A 20,135-nucleotide genomic window follows, 5' to 3' on the forward strand; every position below is an offset into this window, starting at 1 on the left:
GCAACTTCCAAGCGTACTGTAAACTTTTAGGAATTACAGCCAATATTCAGAATTAATATAGTTGTCAAGGAAATGGGATTTGACTAGGAAATGGGTTTTTGACAGAATATTCAGAATTTATATAGTTATCGAGGAAGTTGGATTTGATTAGGAAGTGGACTTTTGATAAAGTAATATTCGGAATTTTATTTATGGGTTTCGACCCGGAAAGGTCCACTTCCAAAGTTTACAGATATGGGGTTTTTGATTTGTTGATTTGCAATTCAACGGACCTTGAAGTGATTATATATTGAATTTCTGAAGCGATCAGAGTTAGTTCCTCTCTTGTCTTGAGTTAGTTCCTGTCTTGTCTTGATGCAGTCAAGCTCTTGTATAGTATTTGCTTTGTATAATAAACACATAGTTTATAGTAAAAGAGACTCTTACATCCTCCACAAGAACCCATAACTGAATGATTCGGCTACGTTACCAAAACGCTTATCAAAGTAACCCTTTATCAGAAGAAAGAAAAGGTTTACAGTACCATTTAAGTCCCTTCTTGACCAGGGTCGCCACTTGCAGCATGAAAGTGCTATTTTTAGCACTATTTCATTATGTGTAGCACTGTAGCACGTGCTGAGGTTTGCTAAAAAAGTACTGTAAGTGTTTTTTTTAGCACTGCTAAAGTCCATTTTTTACTTTAGTACCGAAAATCGTTGTGTAGCGCGCAAATTTGGACAGTTTTAGCACTTTAGGTAATTAAACCTGTTAATGAAAACAAAAAGAGGGTGTAAACGAAGGAAATGGTATAAATAACAAGGAAAAAAGGAAACTAATGGGATTTTTTAGCTAATTTTGGGGACAAAATCTTCAAGGTATATATATATATATATATATATATATATATATATATATATATATATATATATATATATATATATATATATATATATATATATATATATATATATATATAAAATATATATATATATATATATACATTTATTTTTTATTTATTTATTTATTACCCGTCAAAAAAAAAAGGTACAAAAGACGGAGTATCACTAAAAAAGAAAAAACACACACAAAAACAAATTACAACACATTACACATAATCGAACAAATTACAAAGACGAGAAACAAAAACTCAATTATACACTGCATTGCAGGTACTCAACATATTTTACTTTTTAAACTCCCAAGTACCGAAGAAACATAAGCAATATGATTGATAACTTCAATTCAACTAACCTAACCTACAGCAACATCAAGGGTTTTGAGTTCCCCTTTGTGTTGAACACCTTGGGACTAACCTACAGCAAAATACTTGATAACTTCAATTCAAAATCAACGGACTCAATCAACTAGTCTAAATATGACAAGAGACAGTAAAAAGACTAAATATGACAAAGAGATGTGCAAATAAAATTAAATGGACAGCGATTTACTGCCTTATCAAACGGTACCAAGGGTGGGAAGAAACTTTCTCGTTGTACCGTTTAATTTGTTCAATTATAGCTGTCGTTGGGTCCGCAATTTTTAAAATTTTTAACAAGGTGCGAATTTCTTGTCCACGGCGGGAGCCGCAACAAGAACTTCGCATACTTAAAAAACGCGGATCTGAGCTTTCTTTTCTCTGGCTCGGGAAAAATTCTCCAAAACGGGCTTAGATACAGGAAATGGGGAAGGGATACTGCGCTATAAAGTCGAACCAGAATTAAACGGTTGAAACGGATTTTAGATGAGACCCATGGTAATTTTTTGAGGGGGGGGGGCTTTAGTTATTAGCACGATTGTGCACGGCCTCTTTTGAATCCATCACTGTAGCAACAAAAGAACATGCATAGCACCGATCTATTACACATGGTCACTAACGTGACTATTGCGTCCTCCCCCCTAGGAGCCAAGATATAGCCCTAAGTTCTATACAAAGCTACTGATATTCTTTCTCAAAATACATTTTTTTGCGCTATGAAGCCAAAGATGATGAGAAAGGCGCCAAAAAATCATGCCAGCCAACAAAGGAAGTAGCAGTTTTGTATAGAAATTAAATTTAAAAAAAAAATTTTCAACTGAAAGTAAGGAGCAGCATTAAAACTCAAAACGAAAGGAAATTATTGCGTGTATGATCGGGGTTGCTACTCTTTAAAACCTCGCTCTTCACGCTAGTTTTTTAGAACTTTAAAAAAAAACTTCTTATTGTTCTAATTAAACGAACAGTGTTTCGGGAGTCGTTGTTAAAGAATTGGGACATAATTAAAACTTTAGTGTAAAGAGTGAGGTGTTGAGGAGTAACCCTCCTCATATGCGTAATAATTTCTGTTCGTTTTAAGTTTTAACGTTGCTCCTTACATTCAGTTGAAAAAACTTGTTTTTTATTTAATTTCCTACCGTTTATAAGTAATGCCAGGAAATCTGGCAACATCTCCACGGATAAATCCCTCTTGCTCACAGATTTATTCTCTAGATACTTCAATCCTGGTGAAAATTTACCTCGGACAAGTACGCTTAACATCTCCACGCGTAAAATTGAGTCGGCAATAAGAAAGCAATAACTAAGAAGAATTTTTGTATAGGAATTCTGGCAAATTCCCTAGTTTAAAATTTCCCCTGAAAAATTTACCGCATGGAAACTACCCTCCCCATGGAGAATGCCACCAGCAGAACCCCCCCCCCCCTGAAAAATGTATGCAAACTTCCCAATAACAAATATTATACGTGAATAATGGGCAAATTTTGTAACGTAAAGACCTTTCCCCACGAGCTGTGGGGGGGCCAGATATCTCCAAAGGCATAGTTATTTGGCCTTTCAACAGTGGCTTCGTTTGGAATTTGCAAGGGGGGCAGTTGCCCCTCCAATAAATTGAAAAAAAGATATTATATAGCCCATGCCCCTTGACTCTCTGGATGTGGAACTTGTTTGCCCCCTCAATAATAATGCTGGAGCTACGCCCCTGCCTTTTAACTATGCTGAAGAAAATGGCCATTTTCAAAATTTTGTTTGGACCGTTTTGCGATAAAAGGGGCGTTTAAGGGGACCTAGTTCCCCTCCAATTTTTTTGGTTACCTAAAAAGGGCACTAGAACTTTTAATTTCCGTTTTAATGAGCCCTATCAAGATCTTCTAAGACTAATGAGTCGATACGATCACCCCCGGGTAAGACTAAACTTAATGAAACTTACATATTTAAAATAAGCATAAAAATTCAACTTCTGATATATCTGCTGGTATCAAAACTCTGTTTTTTAGAGTTTTGGTTACTATTGAGCCGGGTCGCTCCTTACTTAAAGTTCGTTACCACGAACTGTTTGACTAGGGCTATATCGAACCAGATTTGGGAGGGGATCTGGGATACGGTATTATCACGGTAGCAGTCATTACATATGGGAATAGTTTTGAATGCGAATCTATGGGTCCCATGTTTTTGCTAGTATAATGTCTAGTCCAGAAAGCAATAATTCCAGAAAGCAGATCAAAGCAATGGTAAATTGTAGGAGAGTCATTGAAAACCAGATAATAGCAACAGACTGCCAGTGAAAATATGGTCGTCATTCAGTTATCAAGTTTATAAACTAGTTAGGGTACGGAAACCTCTTGTTCACTTAATATTTGAAATTGAAGTTCCATTTAAGGGTTTCTGAATTATATTCAACTCAATTCTCTTGGCCCCATATAATTTTTATCCCGTTGGTTCAATATCATTAAGTCTTGTATGCAGAATCAATCAATAAGCAAACCATTCCTGTTTGGCTAATTTCTAAGTTATCTTATGCCCCCCCCATTATATGCAGATTTAGTCAAATCATGTTGGTGATTTAACTTTTTTAGTGAGAAGGATGTGTGCATGAATATTTCTCGGGGAAGGCTCTAAAATAAAATACAAAAAGTGCTAGACTGAAAATTATAATACTCAATCCGTATAATTATAAATCCTCATCCTCATCCACCCCGTACAAAAAATATTAGTGAACAGGTATTACACAAAGCGACGGATGATAGAAAATTTTGAAATAATGTTTGAACTTTGATAATTTTATAAATCTATATTGCATTCCATTAAACTTCGATTTAAAAAAAAAAACAAAAAACAACTGACAAATACAGCAGTGGAAAACTCTACCAAAACTTCGACAATTCACCCTCAATGAAACTCTTTCAATTATTGCGAATACTAGGCTAAGTAACAAAAAAAAAACCTGTTCCAATAGTTTTTTCAACGAAAATAAAACAGCCATAATATAACCTGAAACGACCCGAAATAAAATTATATAAAAAGTCAAAATTAATATTAACACTAATGGCTATTATACAATAAATGGAATAAACAATAAATATTAATTAAAATTAAATATTATAACAAAACTTGGAAAAAATACATTTTACGTAATGCTTTTCAGCGAAAAGTAAAGAAACATGATATATCATGAAATAACCCGAAATAAATTCGTATAAAAAGTCAAACTTAATATGAAAACAAATTCCTATGATCGAATAAATGAAATATAAAACAAATATCAATTAAATGAATAATTAAATCAAAAATAAATATAAGAGATGCTACTTTGGATGAATAGACAGAACCCATAAGGTCCAAGTGCCAGACTGAAAATATAATATTCAATCCGTATAATTAAAAGCCTCCCCATCCTCCCCGTGCAAAAAATATTAGTAAAAAGGTATTGCACAAAACTACGGATGATCGAAAATTTTGACAAAATGTTTAAATTTTTTAATTTTGAAAATGAATGTTGCATTTAAATATTTTTGGTAAAAAAAAAAATGACAATCCAGCAGTGGAAAACTCTACAAGCACTTTGACGATTAACCTTCAATGAAACTCTTTCAATAAATGCGACTAAAAAAACAGCACATTTTCCAATAAGCTATTCAACGAAAAGTAGAGAGTCTTAATATAACCTGAAATGACCCAAAATAAAGTCATATAAAAAGTCAAACTTAATATGAACATAAATTGATATGATCAAATAAATGAAATATAAAAGAAGGAACCCATAAGGTCCAAGTATTAAAGTGAAAAGTCAGGTCTTATCACACGTAAGACTTTGACCGCCTGTCTTCTTAACCCATCAAAAGCCAGAGCGTCCTTTGGGTATGTATTTACCATAACAAATCAACCAAGAATCATTAATCTGATAAGCCTTGAATTTTTATCAAAGATTTTTTTTTCTTTTCATCAAATTTGACTCAAAACCATATTAAATAAACTGATAAATGATTTATATGTTCGTCGCCCATTAAATTGTAATAAAAATAAATATTGAAATACAAGCAAAAACTACGGCTCAGGTTCAGAGTCAGACCAAATAATAGGAAAAACTCTTCAGCTGCTAATTCTTCTTGTCTCTTTTTTTTTGTGGTTTGTGTTATTTGGGTTCAAAATCTGCCTCTTACCGCTATTATAGCCCAACGTTTTCATAGCTGTTCCAATATATATTGGTTCTTTGGGCTCTAGATTCCTGAGAAGGCGCGAATCAACTATTTCTGGTAAAAGACTTTCCTTCCAGAAGCTTAAAAGGCTCGGGAATACTCGGGCCCAATGCTCTCTATTGCGTTCAACTGTAAAGATTTTCCTATCCTTCTCATTATTATAGACAAGCAGGCAACATTTTTCTTGATTTGAAATTTCAAGCTGTCCTTGGATTTGGCTATAAGACTTGTGAGTGGTTTTGAGCTTAATATCTAAGCCGATGCTCTGCAGAAAGAAGTCTTTGACAAGGCCTTTCGTACGAGCTGCATCAATTATAGTTTTGTTTTCTGGAATATTGTGGACAGTCTTAACCTCTATTGGTGTCCCATCTGGCAAAATTCCGTCTAATGAAGTACCAAGAAACTGGTGTGTCGAGTGAACCAAAATACCAATATCCTCACCTTTTGTAATTTCCGCGCCAATTTTTTCTTCATATGCTCTTAAAGCAACAGGTTCTAACCGACTACCTTTCAGCATAGCAGTTGAGCGGTAACCACAACCTCCACTTCTAATATCTTTCACAATCGGTGCAGTTTTAGTTGATTGTTTGCGTGTAGCTATTCTGTGAAAGTACGTGCTGGTTATTCTATTACTTCTTTCATATATCCAGTTTTCATTGGAAGATTGGCCTTTGGTTCTCTCGTAAAGTTCTTTCAAAGCGGTGTCACTACTCTTTAGATAGGACTCCTCAAATGTAACCATAGCTATTTTTAGCTCCTCTTCTTTCATATCAGGCCTATTGCAGCTCGGTCCATAGTCAGAGTTACCCAGAGAGAGTTGTTGATTGCATTTTCTTTTGGCCTGGAATCTACCTCCATTATTACTATAGTACCGTATCAGATTTCGCTTGGATTTAGCTCGGTGAAATGCGGTTTTACTACAGAATTTCTTCATTATATTTGATGGACTGTGATTAAATGTTTTTTCCATGTATAGGCATGCCACTTTGGACCAAGTGCGTAGGACAAGCTTGCACCACCCATTCAGGCATGATATAACCCTCGCTTTGACCTACTCAATTGCTTGCCTCCGCAAAAAGTGGCAGCTACAGACATGTAATTTTCGGCAAGGTTCGTTGTTATATCGGTAAGGAGGAAATCTGCTTTCTTGCGCACGTTCTCAACCCCATCTCTCACATCCTGGAGAACCTGTGCTGGCAAATTGTACCAACGATCCTATGTAAAGCTATTGGGTAGTTGACTTTTTGGGGGCAAGTATCATTGCACTTTTTATGATTTCCAAAGACATTATTGGGGCCCTTGTGGAGCAAACTTTTAAAATTATTGGCTTTACACTCCTCTTCTGCATTTCTTTTTATTACCCCATGAAGGTATTTTGTAAGTCTTTGTATAATCTCTCTTTTTAATTTTGCATGTGCACCTTTCTTCATTTTCGCTAGATTATATAGATACGAAGTGTAGTTTTTCGTAACATGGTTTGCACACTCTTCTTTTTCAATTAGAGGACCTTATGAGATGTTCTGTTTCAATTTGTATAAAACACTCGAGGCTCCATATCCAATAAAACGACGGTACTGCAGTCCATGCATTTCATCGCTCACTCTAAAACCTTCAATGAAAATATTCGTCTCCATACTCTTTGACGGGCCATCATAATTCATAAAACACAAATGTTGTAGAGTAGTTTTTACCTCTTTTTTTCGCCCAAAAAAAAACATAGCAATATTTATTTTTTATGCCCACGTACAGTAATTTTTTTGTGTAAGCGTCAATGGTTACAGCCACACAACCCTTAGCTGTATAATCATGTCCCTTACTCCGTTTGTTCCACCCACCATCACAAACCACTTTGGTCCAGTATGTATCATCGACATATCGATCTTCGTGAATTGCACGCTGTAGGGTTTGTATTCCATTCTCCAGTGAAACATCTGTCAAAGTATCCATCCATACTTTCCCTACAGAAAATTGATTTTTCAAAAATAAATTTCGTGACATGCCTTACACACCCAGTACACTAAGAAACTCACAAAATGTTGCGTGGCATCCCCTTGAGCCCAAGACACCCCATGAAGTCCTAAAATTGAGGTCTCCATGCACGTTTGTTTAATATTCAATTAATTCTTTTGGATTTATTTTGGAAAAAGATGTCGAATAGTCTTTGATCCTTATCACGGGTGGGTCCGGCTCATTTTTCACTAGTTTCTTCCACTTGCAAGCAGCGAATTCTGTCACTAGTGTGGTTTTCAAGCCAACATTTATATACACGAACGATGCAGATATCGGGGCTTTCTTCTCTACATTGAAGTTTGTGTATTAAAAATTCTGCGAGCTCTTGAACGAAAAATGGAAGGTTCACTATGCAGCTGAGATTCGGAATGTTCCCTAAATCAACACCCTCCAGAATTTTCTTCTGTTTCTCAATGAGAGCTGGTCCTGCATCTGATACTGAATCCCTCGTATCATCTGTAGACTCATTAGCAATAGAAGTTTCCCTTGGAAGGAAGGACCTGAAATACGAAAAGTAAGTTAGTAATCGAAGAAGGCAGTGAGAGAACAAGCAATTTTAAAAGAAATTAATTATGCTATGTTTTTCCGAAAACCATATTTAAAGGAGTACCACTCTAGCTAAACTTTTTGGCCCGCAAAATGTATTTAGAATAGTGTAATTATCAATAATCATTTATGTGTAAAAGAGAGAAAGGGGGCTGAAAACTTAACTGAGTTCTTGAGTGAATCTAGTTGGCTCCTCTTGTTTCAAATCAGGGTTGTCAAATGCGTTCTTGTCAAATTTTATTTGATTATATCAGGGATAACACCATGCGTTATTTGTTATTTTTCTGACTGGGATCAGGCACTCTGAAGATAAATTCCGATTAAAAAATTAAAAAAAAGTCTCTTACATAACACAGTAGTAAAGTAGAGCACATTTGCAACTACTTCCAAAACAAAACCTATCAGAGGCAAAAATAAGAAAAATAACTAGAAGATAACCATTTTCCTCTTGAAAAGAAATGAAGGTATTCATTTTGTTTATCTAGGCCAGCTGAATTGTAAATATAGTTTACTCTTGTCCAGAGGCAGACTGTACCGCTGGTCCTCCTGTCACCTGGTAGGTGAGTCCTCAATAAAAATGGCACTTGACCCTTAGGATAAAAACCAAAAAAAGACTGAGGAAAAAGTTGAAAAATAAATAATATTGAACTTAACGAGTATTATATATATAGAATAAGCATAAAAACTTACTTTTTTGTGGGTCTATTGGTATGAAAATTCTGCTTTTAAGAGCTTGGATTACTATTCGGTGGAATTGCGGTGTTTTTAAGGTCCCATTTCCCACCCCCCCACTCCACGGTTACTGTTTGCCCTCTTCAACCGTTTCAAGTATGATTATGTTTAGGAGAATGATTGTGTCGTTTTGTAATTTATATACATTGCTACCCATACATTACACGTTGCATTCCACCCATATAAGCCTAATTTAACCTTGGATCAGGTTTTGGTTAGTTCCTTCCATTACAGGCTGCTCATCGCAAAATGAGTACTCCTTACTCCTATCTTCTCCCCTAAGATTTTTTTTTTATTTAATTATTGGGTAGCCTCATTAGCTTAATCCAATACATTGGCGGTTATAGGTCGGGGCAGGGAGGGGGCAGCGCTTGTATTTTATATTTGTATACTCCTGTGGCATACCTTGCTCCCCTCCCAGATTATGAGGTCTAAGGCCGCTAATGATCAAATACTATACAAAATTCTTAATCTAACCAAAAAAGAATCCTCCCTTTCCAGTTGAAAAATGCTTCCATGGATAATTTCACCATGAAGAATTTTTTTCACGGATGTTCCCCCCTCCAATGGAAAAATATTCCAGACAGTTCCAACCCAGGTAAAAATTTCTCCGGAAAATGTCCCCAGAATCCCTCAACATGTAAAATTGAGTTGGCAAGGAAAAAGCAAGACAAATAACACCATTTTTAGTACTGGTCTATTATATAAAGCACACTCGAGAAGTGAAGTTTGGTGAATGCTAATGAAATGAAACCTAATTATGATGAAAATATAATAGTTTAGAAACAAATTTGGGCTATATATTTGGACACTAGGGGGATGGGGTGGGGTAAAGCATATCATATATTAAATGCATCACTTAAACTAACCTATTTTGACCTATCCAAACCTATTTAACCCAATGAAAAAAAAAATGATGAAAATAGAATGCTTTATTTGCAAAACCGTGAAAATTACAACTTGGAAATATGCTCCCAGAGCATATTTAATTTATAAAATAAATTACGTATTTTATACAACGTAATTTATACAATAAATTACGTATAATTTATGTACTTACCGCACATGTTTTAGATTAAGCCATCCTTTGTTGATCTTTTTTCTCCTAGTCATTCTCATGCGATTCTCTCAGCAGTCAAACTCGAATTAAAAATGTTTTTGACCCGTGTTAGCCTTGGGTATGTTTCCATCCAGGGGGTGTATAGTGGGGTTATGTAGAACAGGAGAAATAAAGTAAAATTTTAATTTGTTTCATAAATAGATATAAAATTAACGACTCGGAATAAAAAGCTGAAAAGCTTGGAATGTACCAAATAAAAAAAGAGCTACAACTTGAAGTCCATTTCGACTTCGTCGATTTTATACATGCCCTACAAGAGTCTAAAGTGTGAAAACGTAAAAACAATCCTGGAGGAATAAAATTAAAAAAATTGAAATTTCAAATTGGCTAATCAATTTCAAAAGATTTTTTTTAATTTATTGCAATTTCAATTTTTTCCAAATGTACCCTTTTTAAGCTCAAGACCTTTTTTCAAAAAAAGCTACAAAGTTTCACTTTAGATTTTTTTTCTATTTACTAGGAATTAAATCAGAAAAAACAAAACGGCCAAATTTTAGATCCTTCTTCAAAGATCCCTTGTGGAAAAATTTGTTTTGCTGACATGCCGGGTCAGAGAGCTAGATCTCTTTTCATAGCATAGGAAAATTAACATTACAATGGATTTAGGGAGTTTAACCTTAACTCATCTAGAGCAGTATCAGTCATCTTTGTGTTTGGTGTGATTACTCACTTTAATTCTGTTCGTTTTGGGTTTCATTGATTCACTGATAGAAATTTCTATTCGGTTCAAGTATGAGTAATTATGTGGCTTTATTTTTGCTTTTTTTAGGTTTTCATTTACTTTTCTTTGAAATTTCTTTTTTCGAACATGCCTTTTAAACTAATTTTGTCCATTTGTAATTGGCATAGTTTTACTATTAATTAAATCAGGAATGCTTGTAGTTGTTTTTAATTTTTCTTTAAGATCTAAAATTTCAGAGTGCAATATACATTTTGAGAAAAATTTAAATAAAACGACAGTACAATGTATCTATGGAATTTGCTTGAAGCTCTACACCTTTTCAAAGAAAGTTAGTACCCCCTCACATGGTATACAGTGTGGTTTGACGTGCACATTGCAAAAAGCGAGCAAAACTTTACCTATAAAGTGGTCAAACACGTTTTGAAACTATAGTCGAGATTGTATAAACACAATCAGACTGGCTTTTGCTATTGGTTGAAAGTACACATGGAATTACACAAGAATATACAGTGTGGTTTGACGTGCACATTGCAAAAAGTGAGCAAACCTAAAAAGTGGTCAAACACGTTTTGAGAGTATAGTCGAGATTGTATAACACAATCAGACTAGTTTTTGAGGCAACACCCATTTTTTAGGCCAATCAGAGAGAGCGGAGGTTACTCTATATACGATAACTTGATTGGTAATTGGATTCGAATAAAATGAGTGATTTTCATTGCAATTCATATTAGTAAGAGAATTGATATCAGAGAGAATAGTTTATTTGAGAGGATATTAGTAGAGAAAATGAGTGGAGCATGTACAATATTGGAGATTAATGGTAGAGCCGGCAGCAGCAAAGACATACGAGTAGCAAATGTGGCTGTGGAAATAACAGGAGGATGTAGACTATGCCTTGAATGGGACGATATGTATGCTAGATATGTGATATCATTAAGCAAATTTAAAATGGAGGAGCAATTATGTTTTGCTGCGAAACTGAATATTGTGCATATAAATAGACTTCAGGCAGCATTACATGCGCTAGTGAAATATATTGATGAGAAAAAAATGAATCAGTGATTATTATTGTTGTAATTATGCTCAATAAAATTGTTTCTAAATCAAAGGTATTTTTCTTTCTATAGTAGACTAGCATATATTTTTAGAGTAGAAAAAAAAAAAAATTCTGGTTAGTCTGAAGTTGGTTGTGAGAGTGTCAGGACTCTAGAAAATGGATAGATTTGAGAAAGAGCAAATCATGGGGAATCTAGTTCTTATGGGAAAACGATTGATTCTAGCGGCTGACTTTCTAGATCTGTCAATTCTAAGGAAGATATTTTCTCAGGGAATGCTTGCCGATATAATGAAAACTGATTCTCCATCATTAGACTATTGCATGAAGCTTTTACGTTGTGGTCCAAATGCATTTACAGAATTTATTGATATATTAATCACAACACGGCAAAATGATATTGTGGATATGCTTTTAAACACTAGTTTAGAAATTTAGGACTTTTTTTTTCTCATGAGAAAGATGGGGTTCCAGGATGATTTACTCCTATATCTCTCTATCCCACTCAATTTGTTGTTGCTAGCTCAGTTTCATTGTGGCAGTGAGAGTGTCAACACATAAAAAAATGTTCCATGCATATCAGCTATGCATGTACACACTGGGCAGCTGGTCATTATGTGAGAATTGCACAATGATTGATGAGTATGATAAAAAGTGTAGATTATGCAACCCGTATAAATTGCATAGAGGATATGCTGTACAAATTAAAGGTTATAATTCCTGTCTTGAAGAGGTGTGTGACTCTCATCCTAGAGGATACTTATGCTCCAATTGCCACTATGATAAATGTAATCAATGGGAGAATACATATCCTGGCATGATTGGAAAGAATCCTAAGCGTGATTTTAGTTTATTGCTAAGAGATTGGTATCGTCGTGGTTTTAGATTGTTCTGGGAGGAGGAGCCGGGTCAGCGATTCAACTGTTGGAACAACAAAAGAATTTGGTTTCTACGTCATCGTTGTGAAGACAATGACTACTACGATTATAAGCCCACTGATTTTTATTTGGCTTTGACGGAATGTGATTCGCCACTTGAGGACACTGTTTGTGACATTGCTTCAAATAAGCAAATTGAAACATGTGAATTCTACAGAATGAATAAGAATAGTATCATTGACTATACAAAGAGATATAATAAGAGTGAAGTTACACTAAACTGTAGAAAATGTGACCCTGACATTGCAGCACATCAGGATCAATATACTGTGGATTCAGATAATCTACCTGCATTAGTTGTTCTCGACAAATACCTGAACATAATAAAAGATGAAATCTAAAGAGTAGAAAAGTCGTTTTTATCATGTACATAGATTATTTTTATTAATAAACAATTTCACATACAATTTTAGAACATTTTATTCGTATGGCACTAAAATCAATATTAAACACGCTTGTAAGTATATTTTCCACTAGAAAGTCGTTCAATCGAGGAGTGGAGCATTTACACTATTGGACGCTGCTGGTAGAGACGGCAGCAGCAAAGATATACGAGTACCAAACGTGTTTGTGGAAATAACAGGAGGGTTTAAACTATGCCTTGAATGGGATGATATGTATGCTAGATATGTGATATCATTAAGCAAATTTAAAATGGAGGAGCAATTATGTTTTGCTGCGAAACTGAATATTGCGCATATAAAAAGACTTTGGGCAGCATTAGACACGCTAGTGAAATATATAGATGAGAAAAAATTGAATCAGTGATTGATAATGTTGTAAATATGGTCAAAAAAATTATTTCTAAATCTAAGGTATTTTTCTTTCTATAGTGGACTAGCATATATTTTTTTAGAGTAGAAAAAAAAAATCTGGTTAGTCTGAAGTTGGTTGTGTGAGTGTTAGCACTCTAAAAAATGGATATATTTGAGAAAGAGCGAATCATGGGGAATCTAGTGCTTATGGAAAAACGTTTGATTCTAGATGATGATTTTCTAGAGCTGTCTATTCCAAGGAAGATACTTTCTCAGGGAATGCTTGTCGATATAATAAAAACTTATTCTCCATCATTAGACTATTGCATGAAGCTTTTACGTTGTGGTCCAAATGTATTTACACAATTTATTGATATATTAATCACAACACAGAAAAATGATATTGGGGATATACTTTTAAACACTAGTTTAGAAATTTTGGATTTTTTTTTCTCATGAGAAAGATGGAGTTCAAGGATGATTTACTCCTCTCTCTTTCTCTCTCTATCCCACTCAATTTGTTGTTGCTGCTAGCTCAGTTTCATTGTGGCAGTGAGAGTGTCAACACATAAAAAAATGTTCCATACATATCAGCTATGTATGTACACACTGGGCAGCTGGTCATCATGTGAGAATTGTACAATGATTGATGAGTATGATGAAAAGTGTAGATTATGCAACCCGTGTAAATTCCATAGAGGATATACTGTACAAATTAAAGGTTGTCATTCCTGTCTTGAAGAGATGTGTGAATCTTACCTTAAAGGATACCTATGCTCTAATTGCCACTATGATAAATGTAATCAGTGGGAAAATACATGTCCTGGCATGATTGGAAAGAATCCCAAACGTGATTTTAGTTTATTGCTAGGAAATTGGTATTGCCGTGGTTTTAGTTTGTTTTGGGAGGAGGAGCTGGGTCAGCGATTCAACTGTTGGAACAACAAAAGAATTTGGTTTCTACGTCATCGTTGTGAAGACAATGGCTACTACGATTATAAGCCCACTGATTATGTGATTCGCAACTTGAGGACACGGTTTGTGACATTGCTTCAAATAAACAAATTGAAACATCTGACTTCTATAAAATGAATGAGAATAGTATCATTGACTATACAAAGAGATATGACAAGAGTGAAGATACACTCTACTGTAGAAAATGCGACCCTGATATTGCAGCACATCAGGGTCAGCATACTGTGAATTCAGATAATCTACCTGCATTAGTTGTTCTTGACAAATACCTATACCTAGTAGAAGATAAAATCTAAGGAGTAGAAAAGTCGTTTTTATCATGTATATACATTATTTTTATTAATAAGAAATTTCACATACATTTTTAGAACATTTTATTCGTAGGGCACAAAAATCAATATTAAACACGCTTGTTAGTATATTTACCACTAGAAAGTCGTTCAATTAAGGCAATTTAATATAGACGTTGAGAAACTGCCCGTAGGTGTTATCATGACATTTGAACATGAAAAGGCTTGTAGTTTAAACTCAAAAATCTTATTCGTTAAATCTTTTACTCTTCATTGAGTTTGGATGGAAGTAGCTCCACTGATCGAAAAGAACCTGTTAATGAACTCATCGTAGAATTTATACAATAAGCCAAGAGGATCAAAAAATTCAATATTCTTTGCTGTTTGAAAATTTGCATAGCCAGTAGCCTGTCTTCAAAGACGATGGACTGCTATTAACAATGATTAGGGCATTGTTAAAACATGGAATTTCTTCAATGAAGTCCGAGGGTATGCAATAGGACTTGTACTGGGACATGTATGGATCCATACTAAATACGTTGATTATTTGGTTTGTGTTCATGGTCCTAAGTCTAGTAGAACACTGCTGTCGGGTGTGATTTCCCAATAGGTTTCAAATTGACTCAATGATATTAGCGTGATACTCTCAGTCAAAGCATCGGCAAATGTGCACTCTAAACGTACATTCCCAGTTCGTACTATGCTCATATCCTGGGTCCCCGACAGGTCCAAAACAATTACACCATGATTTTTTGAAAACATTGAATCGGTTATTCCATTTCCAAATAGTTGGGGGTCATGATCTAGGGATTGCAGGGTCAACTCGTACAGAGTTCTATAGGATTTTTTTGTCAAATGATAGAGTGTAAAGTGGAATACCATTCACTTTGCACACAAGGCTAGATAGACCGAAAAAATTGAAATCATGGGGGGATTCAGTCCAGGTTCCAACAGCACTGCCACTCTTCACAAGGGCCAAAGCCAATTTTGATGGGATTTCTCCATTGATAAATGATGAATCGGTATAGCTACGAGAGGCGGTGGCAATGTGACGTTAATTGGTGATCGTATGGGGGACAAGAAGTTTAATGTTGTTGCCATTGGCTCTTAGCTTTTCAACTGCCAATGCACCATAGCTCATAACCTGTTGTTTTTGAACGTTGAAAATTACCAATGTCATATTGACATTTGTATCGGGTGCTGTAGTAAGCGTTTTTCTCAAAATGAAGTTTGATGGGGCTAGTTGCAACTTTATGTCAATCTTGACATTGGGGGGTAACCATTAGAATATATTGAATATCTCATTATTTAATTTTCCAACCAGATGATACTCCTGGGTCACTGCAGTAGTCAACTCACCGTCAGTATCAACAACTGATCGATATTCATAGCCCAATGACTGTCCTCTCAACTCCTTATATGCCTTTGGCGTCATCATCATAAATTGTATGTAGCTTGCATAGTTGGATAAGTTATTGCTAGTGCTCACCAATGTTCCATTAATGAATATATTTATTTGTATGAACAGATTGTATAGAATATAGTTTTCGTAGGAGAGACCATCAGCAGCAGTTGGAGTTGTATTATCTGACTTTTTCCTCACTGCAACATTTAAATCAATAAATGTTGATGAAAAATCAATGAAAAAGTCTTCATTGGAAAATATTTGAAAGTGTATATTTTCCGAGCGGGGTTGCTGGGGATGAAATTGTTCATAGTAGCCATGCTTGACACTGACATCAACATTTTCAGCATTGAACAGATTCAATGAGGAAGTGATTGATGGATGTGATTCCTTAGGAGGGAGATAAGTCACCTTAAGAGAAAAAATCCTTCTTTGATCTAACAATCTTTTTGTTTTTCTTCTCCTTATTGGTCTTCCTTGCTCTATTCCTCAAGATTCTTATTTATGTTTATCGCTTCACGCTTGGCTGAACTCGGATGAGTAAATTATGCAAAGGTATCCTTTTCAATCCCTTCCCATTTTGCCAGGAATATAACTGGTCAACAACGGTTCTTGCTGAAGATCTAATGTTTTCCTTAACACTTTCGTCGTAATTCTTACTCGACCCCAGTCCTGTAGTGTCGAGGCAGCAAAATTTGATGCAGCAGGTACAAGATATTTTCTGGCAAGGGGTAGTGCAGAACGAAATAGCATAGCAAACCAGCTACCAAGACCATAGCCAGACATTGTAGTACGCCCCTTGTAGTAGTCCAATCCATTACCCATTTGACGTGGACTCAGAGCACCAACATAGCAATCGATATCGGGGTAGACAGATGGAATTCTTCTATTATTCATTTTAGGTGGTGTTGGTGCCGTCGACAATGGGTTGGAAAAGACATTTAATCATTGCTAAGTCTTTTCTTATTGCTAGAGAATCAACTAATTCACTTCTTAGTGTTAACTGACAGAGTTCCAAATATAAAGTGTTTACAGGAACATACTGAAGATGCTTTATATTATAGTGATGAACAAGTTCATGGGTTGTTTTTCGTTCAAGAACACGTAGGAGAGGGACATTTGAATTACCAACTCTCGATGTTTCCACAAAAGATGCATAGAGAAATATGCATGAGTCCGAGGCGAAACCAGGTGGATAGTAAGCAAAAATAACTTGATCCATCCCGTAAACAGTGCCAGCGTTTTTCCCATTGATCAAATTCTGTTTAAAGCCAAGAACGTCTCTCAGATTATCACTGAGAATAATCATTTCAGTGTCAACAGGTGAGGTAATGTAAATACTATCGTGTTCCATTGAATAATTAAAATGTAATGTACAATTCCTTCAATATGAGATTTTTCTATTGATTGTACGACACAAATCTGTCATATTATCATATTCAATATATTTCAATTTGACATGTGGATATTCGCTAGATTTAAGTGCTTCAACCCATTCATACTCGACAAAGAGTGACCAATCGAATGGTATAAATTTTATGTCATACACACGATTCTTTCTCAGGATGTCATAGGTATTTGTGAGAATACAGGCAACAAGAGACTTCATACTTTCCGTCATCGAATTTGATGGCGGGGGAGAGTTTCGTCCAAAAATCTCTTGTTTTATTCAAGTCATTGTAGAGAGGATCGGAAAAGTTGGACAAAAATGTTACATAGAAATCACTGGGCATTGTCAATATCTTCAACACTGATCCAAGAATCAAAATCAGAGTTGTATCTTTGCCACCAAACAAGTAATTGTTTCTTACCCCTGTGAGTACGAGTCCTTAATATCTTTTCAATTTGATAGATTTCACTATTATTTTTAACTTTTTGTAGTTCATAGTCATAAAAGCCGCCGAGAATCTCTTCATCTTTGGTATCGCGCAAATGATAATTTAAGGGTTTAGTGTCTAGGATTTTTGCCACTTTAAAAAGTTCTGTGGACCACAAGTAATTCCCCTTTTCAAATATATTAGTTGTTCTATTAATTCGAACAGTATCACCAACATTAAATTTTTTCTTATTGACAGTCGTTTCATTGGAATATTGTTTAAGAAAGATATCAGTTTTATTATGATCAGTATGATAAACTTCCGTTGGGAATGAATTGGACAATGATTGTCGAGGTCGTTGGTTATAAATCAACATGGTTTTATCTAAATCAAGAATAAAAGCAGATGTATTTTTCAATGTACAATATATTGAAATTAAAAGTCGAATAGTTCTTATCAATCGTTCGGCCAATGCAGCCTTTATATGACTATGACAAAGCAGTGTATTATATTTCTCTAGTACTTTTGTAACATGGGGATTAAAAAATTCGCTACCGCAATCCGTTTGAATTTTTTTATATGAATCCTGTTCGAAAATACTTTCAATGGCCTGAGCAACTTCAACACCTCTCTTCGAGCGCAATGGAATTGCATATGCATAGCGACTAAAAACATTGATTGCAAGTAGAATGTACTTGTACGGTGTATTTTGACGTCTTTGAATCTCATCTAGAGTTAGGAGATCTGCTTGCATTATCTGCAATGGGTAAAAGGCAACTTGATTCATTTTGTAGATATTCTTGTACACTTTTAGCGTGAACACCAATGACTTTGGAAAGAATGGTGGGGGAACTTAAACTTCCCACTTCACCAATATTTTCATAAACACGTTTCAGAACTTCAACCATTTTGAATGTGAACGTGTAGTTCAACGTCCGCTACCCTTTTGTATACTGGTGGTTGGTGGTGCTGGTGATGGTGACTTTGACTTGATACGTCTTCGCTTTTGTCTAGCTATCAGTGGTGTGCTGCTCCCCACTATTGTCAAGTTTCCACTGTGCTAATATTTTCCAAAATTGATTTAAAATCTTCTTCTTCTTCATATTCATACTTTAATAGTGTTGGTGCATGTTCATTTGATTTTTTTAGAAGTTGTCTATTGGTAATAAAACTTTTGGGGAAGTTTAATTTATTTAGAAAGTTGTATAGATGAGCGTCAAATGAAAATATTCCTTAACGATTTGTAAACATATCATAGATTAAATCAAGTAGATTATAGCTGTTGCCCTGAATTGAAATCCCCTTCCCACTGCTATCAACTTGAATATGATCTTGACCACTTTCCATGAGATATGTTATGAGTCGTTTGATTTGTTCATGATATTAGTGGGGGATTATATTTCCAATTTTCGACACAAATGAATACAATTCCATCTTTAATTCAATTCCTTCTTTAATTGTGTTCCAGCAGCAGCAGAATCCTGAGGAGATGATTCTTTTTTGTGATCAATACCACTGGCTTTCGCACAATAGGGCTTATGTTTGTCCACTCGGCGAAGTGCATCTTGAAGTAAAAGCAGTTTTTATCATCCTCAATATTCTCGTTGTCAATGAATTTACTCAGATTGTCCTCAAAGTGTTCCACGGGTGAAAGAGTGAGTCCTATTGGTGTCTATTTACAGGGTTTGGCCATTCTCTAGAGAAAACTGTTTACAAGTCCTGCAATTATCGCTAGTAAAAGTGTGAAAAAGCTACTGCCCACCTGAAGAAGACGTTTCCTTTTAAAATTCTTTCCTATCTTTTTAGAGGCCAATATACGTAAAATGGAACGATGTTGTTTTGCCTGTTGCTTAGCTACCTCTGGCAGTTGAATATTGCCCTCGGTCAAATTTAAACAAAGTTCATATATTAGATTAATGAAATCATTGTCAACACCATGTTTGAGTATGGCTTTTCTAAGTTGGGGGTTTTGAAGTTTTTAGAAAGAGAAATAATTATCAATGTTCATTTGGGTTCTTTCGGGTCATGATGTCAATTAGTAGGTCTTTCTACTGTTCATGGGGAGACATACTGTAATTTCATTGTAAAAAATATCTGTGACTACGCGCAAATCCTCAGGTGTATTTTGATTAAGATCCAATAGGATGTAGCCGTAGGGTTTATTAGGTGCCTGATTGTACGCTGAAAGTAGAAATTTAGGGACGCCTGGATATATTTGTTTATTGAGGGTTATGAGCGAGCTAGAATCGCGAATAACTTTGTAGATGTTATAGTAGGTGCAGTTCAATGCAAGTGTTCACATACATTTGCTCTGATGAAAGAGATTGTGTAGAACCAGAGTAATGGAAATCTGTTCATGATGAGAGCTAACGGTGAATAAATGC

The 20,135-nt window shown here is 35.2% G+C and overlaps 1 protein-coding gene across 1 annotated transcript; it reads right to left on the bottom strand.

Annotated features, from left to right (window-relative positions):
• Nucleotides 1-7,615: 7,615 nt before the first annotated feature.
• On the bottom strand, nt 7,616-9,917 carry LOC148942950 (uncharacterized). The gene is made up of 2 exons (XM_089102409.1): nt 9,776-9,917; nt 7,616-7,937 (listed from the first exon to the last, which is right to left on the bottom strand). Exons 1-2 carry the CDS (start codon nt 9,832-9,834, stop codon nt 7,616-7,618), a joined length of 381 nt encoding a protein of 126 aa, XP_088958535.1. The 5' UTR covers nt 9,835-9,917.
• Nucleotides 9,918-20,135: the final 10,218 nt, after the last annotated feature.

This window comes from Artemia sp. Qi Xiang Cuo, chromosome 16 (assembly GCF_049724085.1).
Source record: "Artemia sp. Qi Xiang Cuo chromosome 16, ASM4972408v1, whole genome shotgun sequence".
NCBI lineage: Eukaryota > Metazoa > Arthropoda > Branchiopoda > Anostraca > Artemiidae > Artemia > Artemia sp. Qi Xiang Cuo.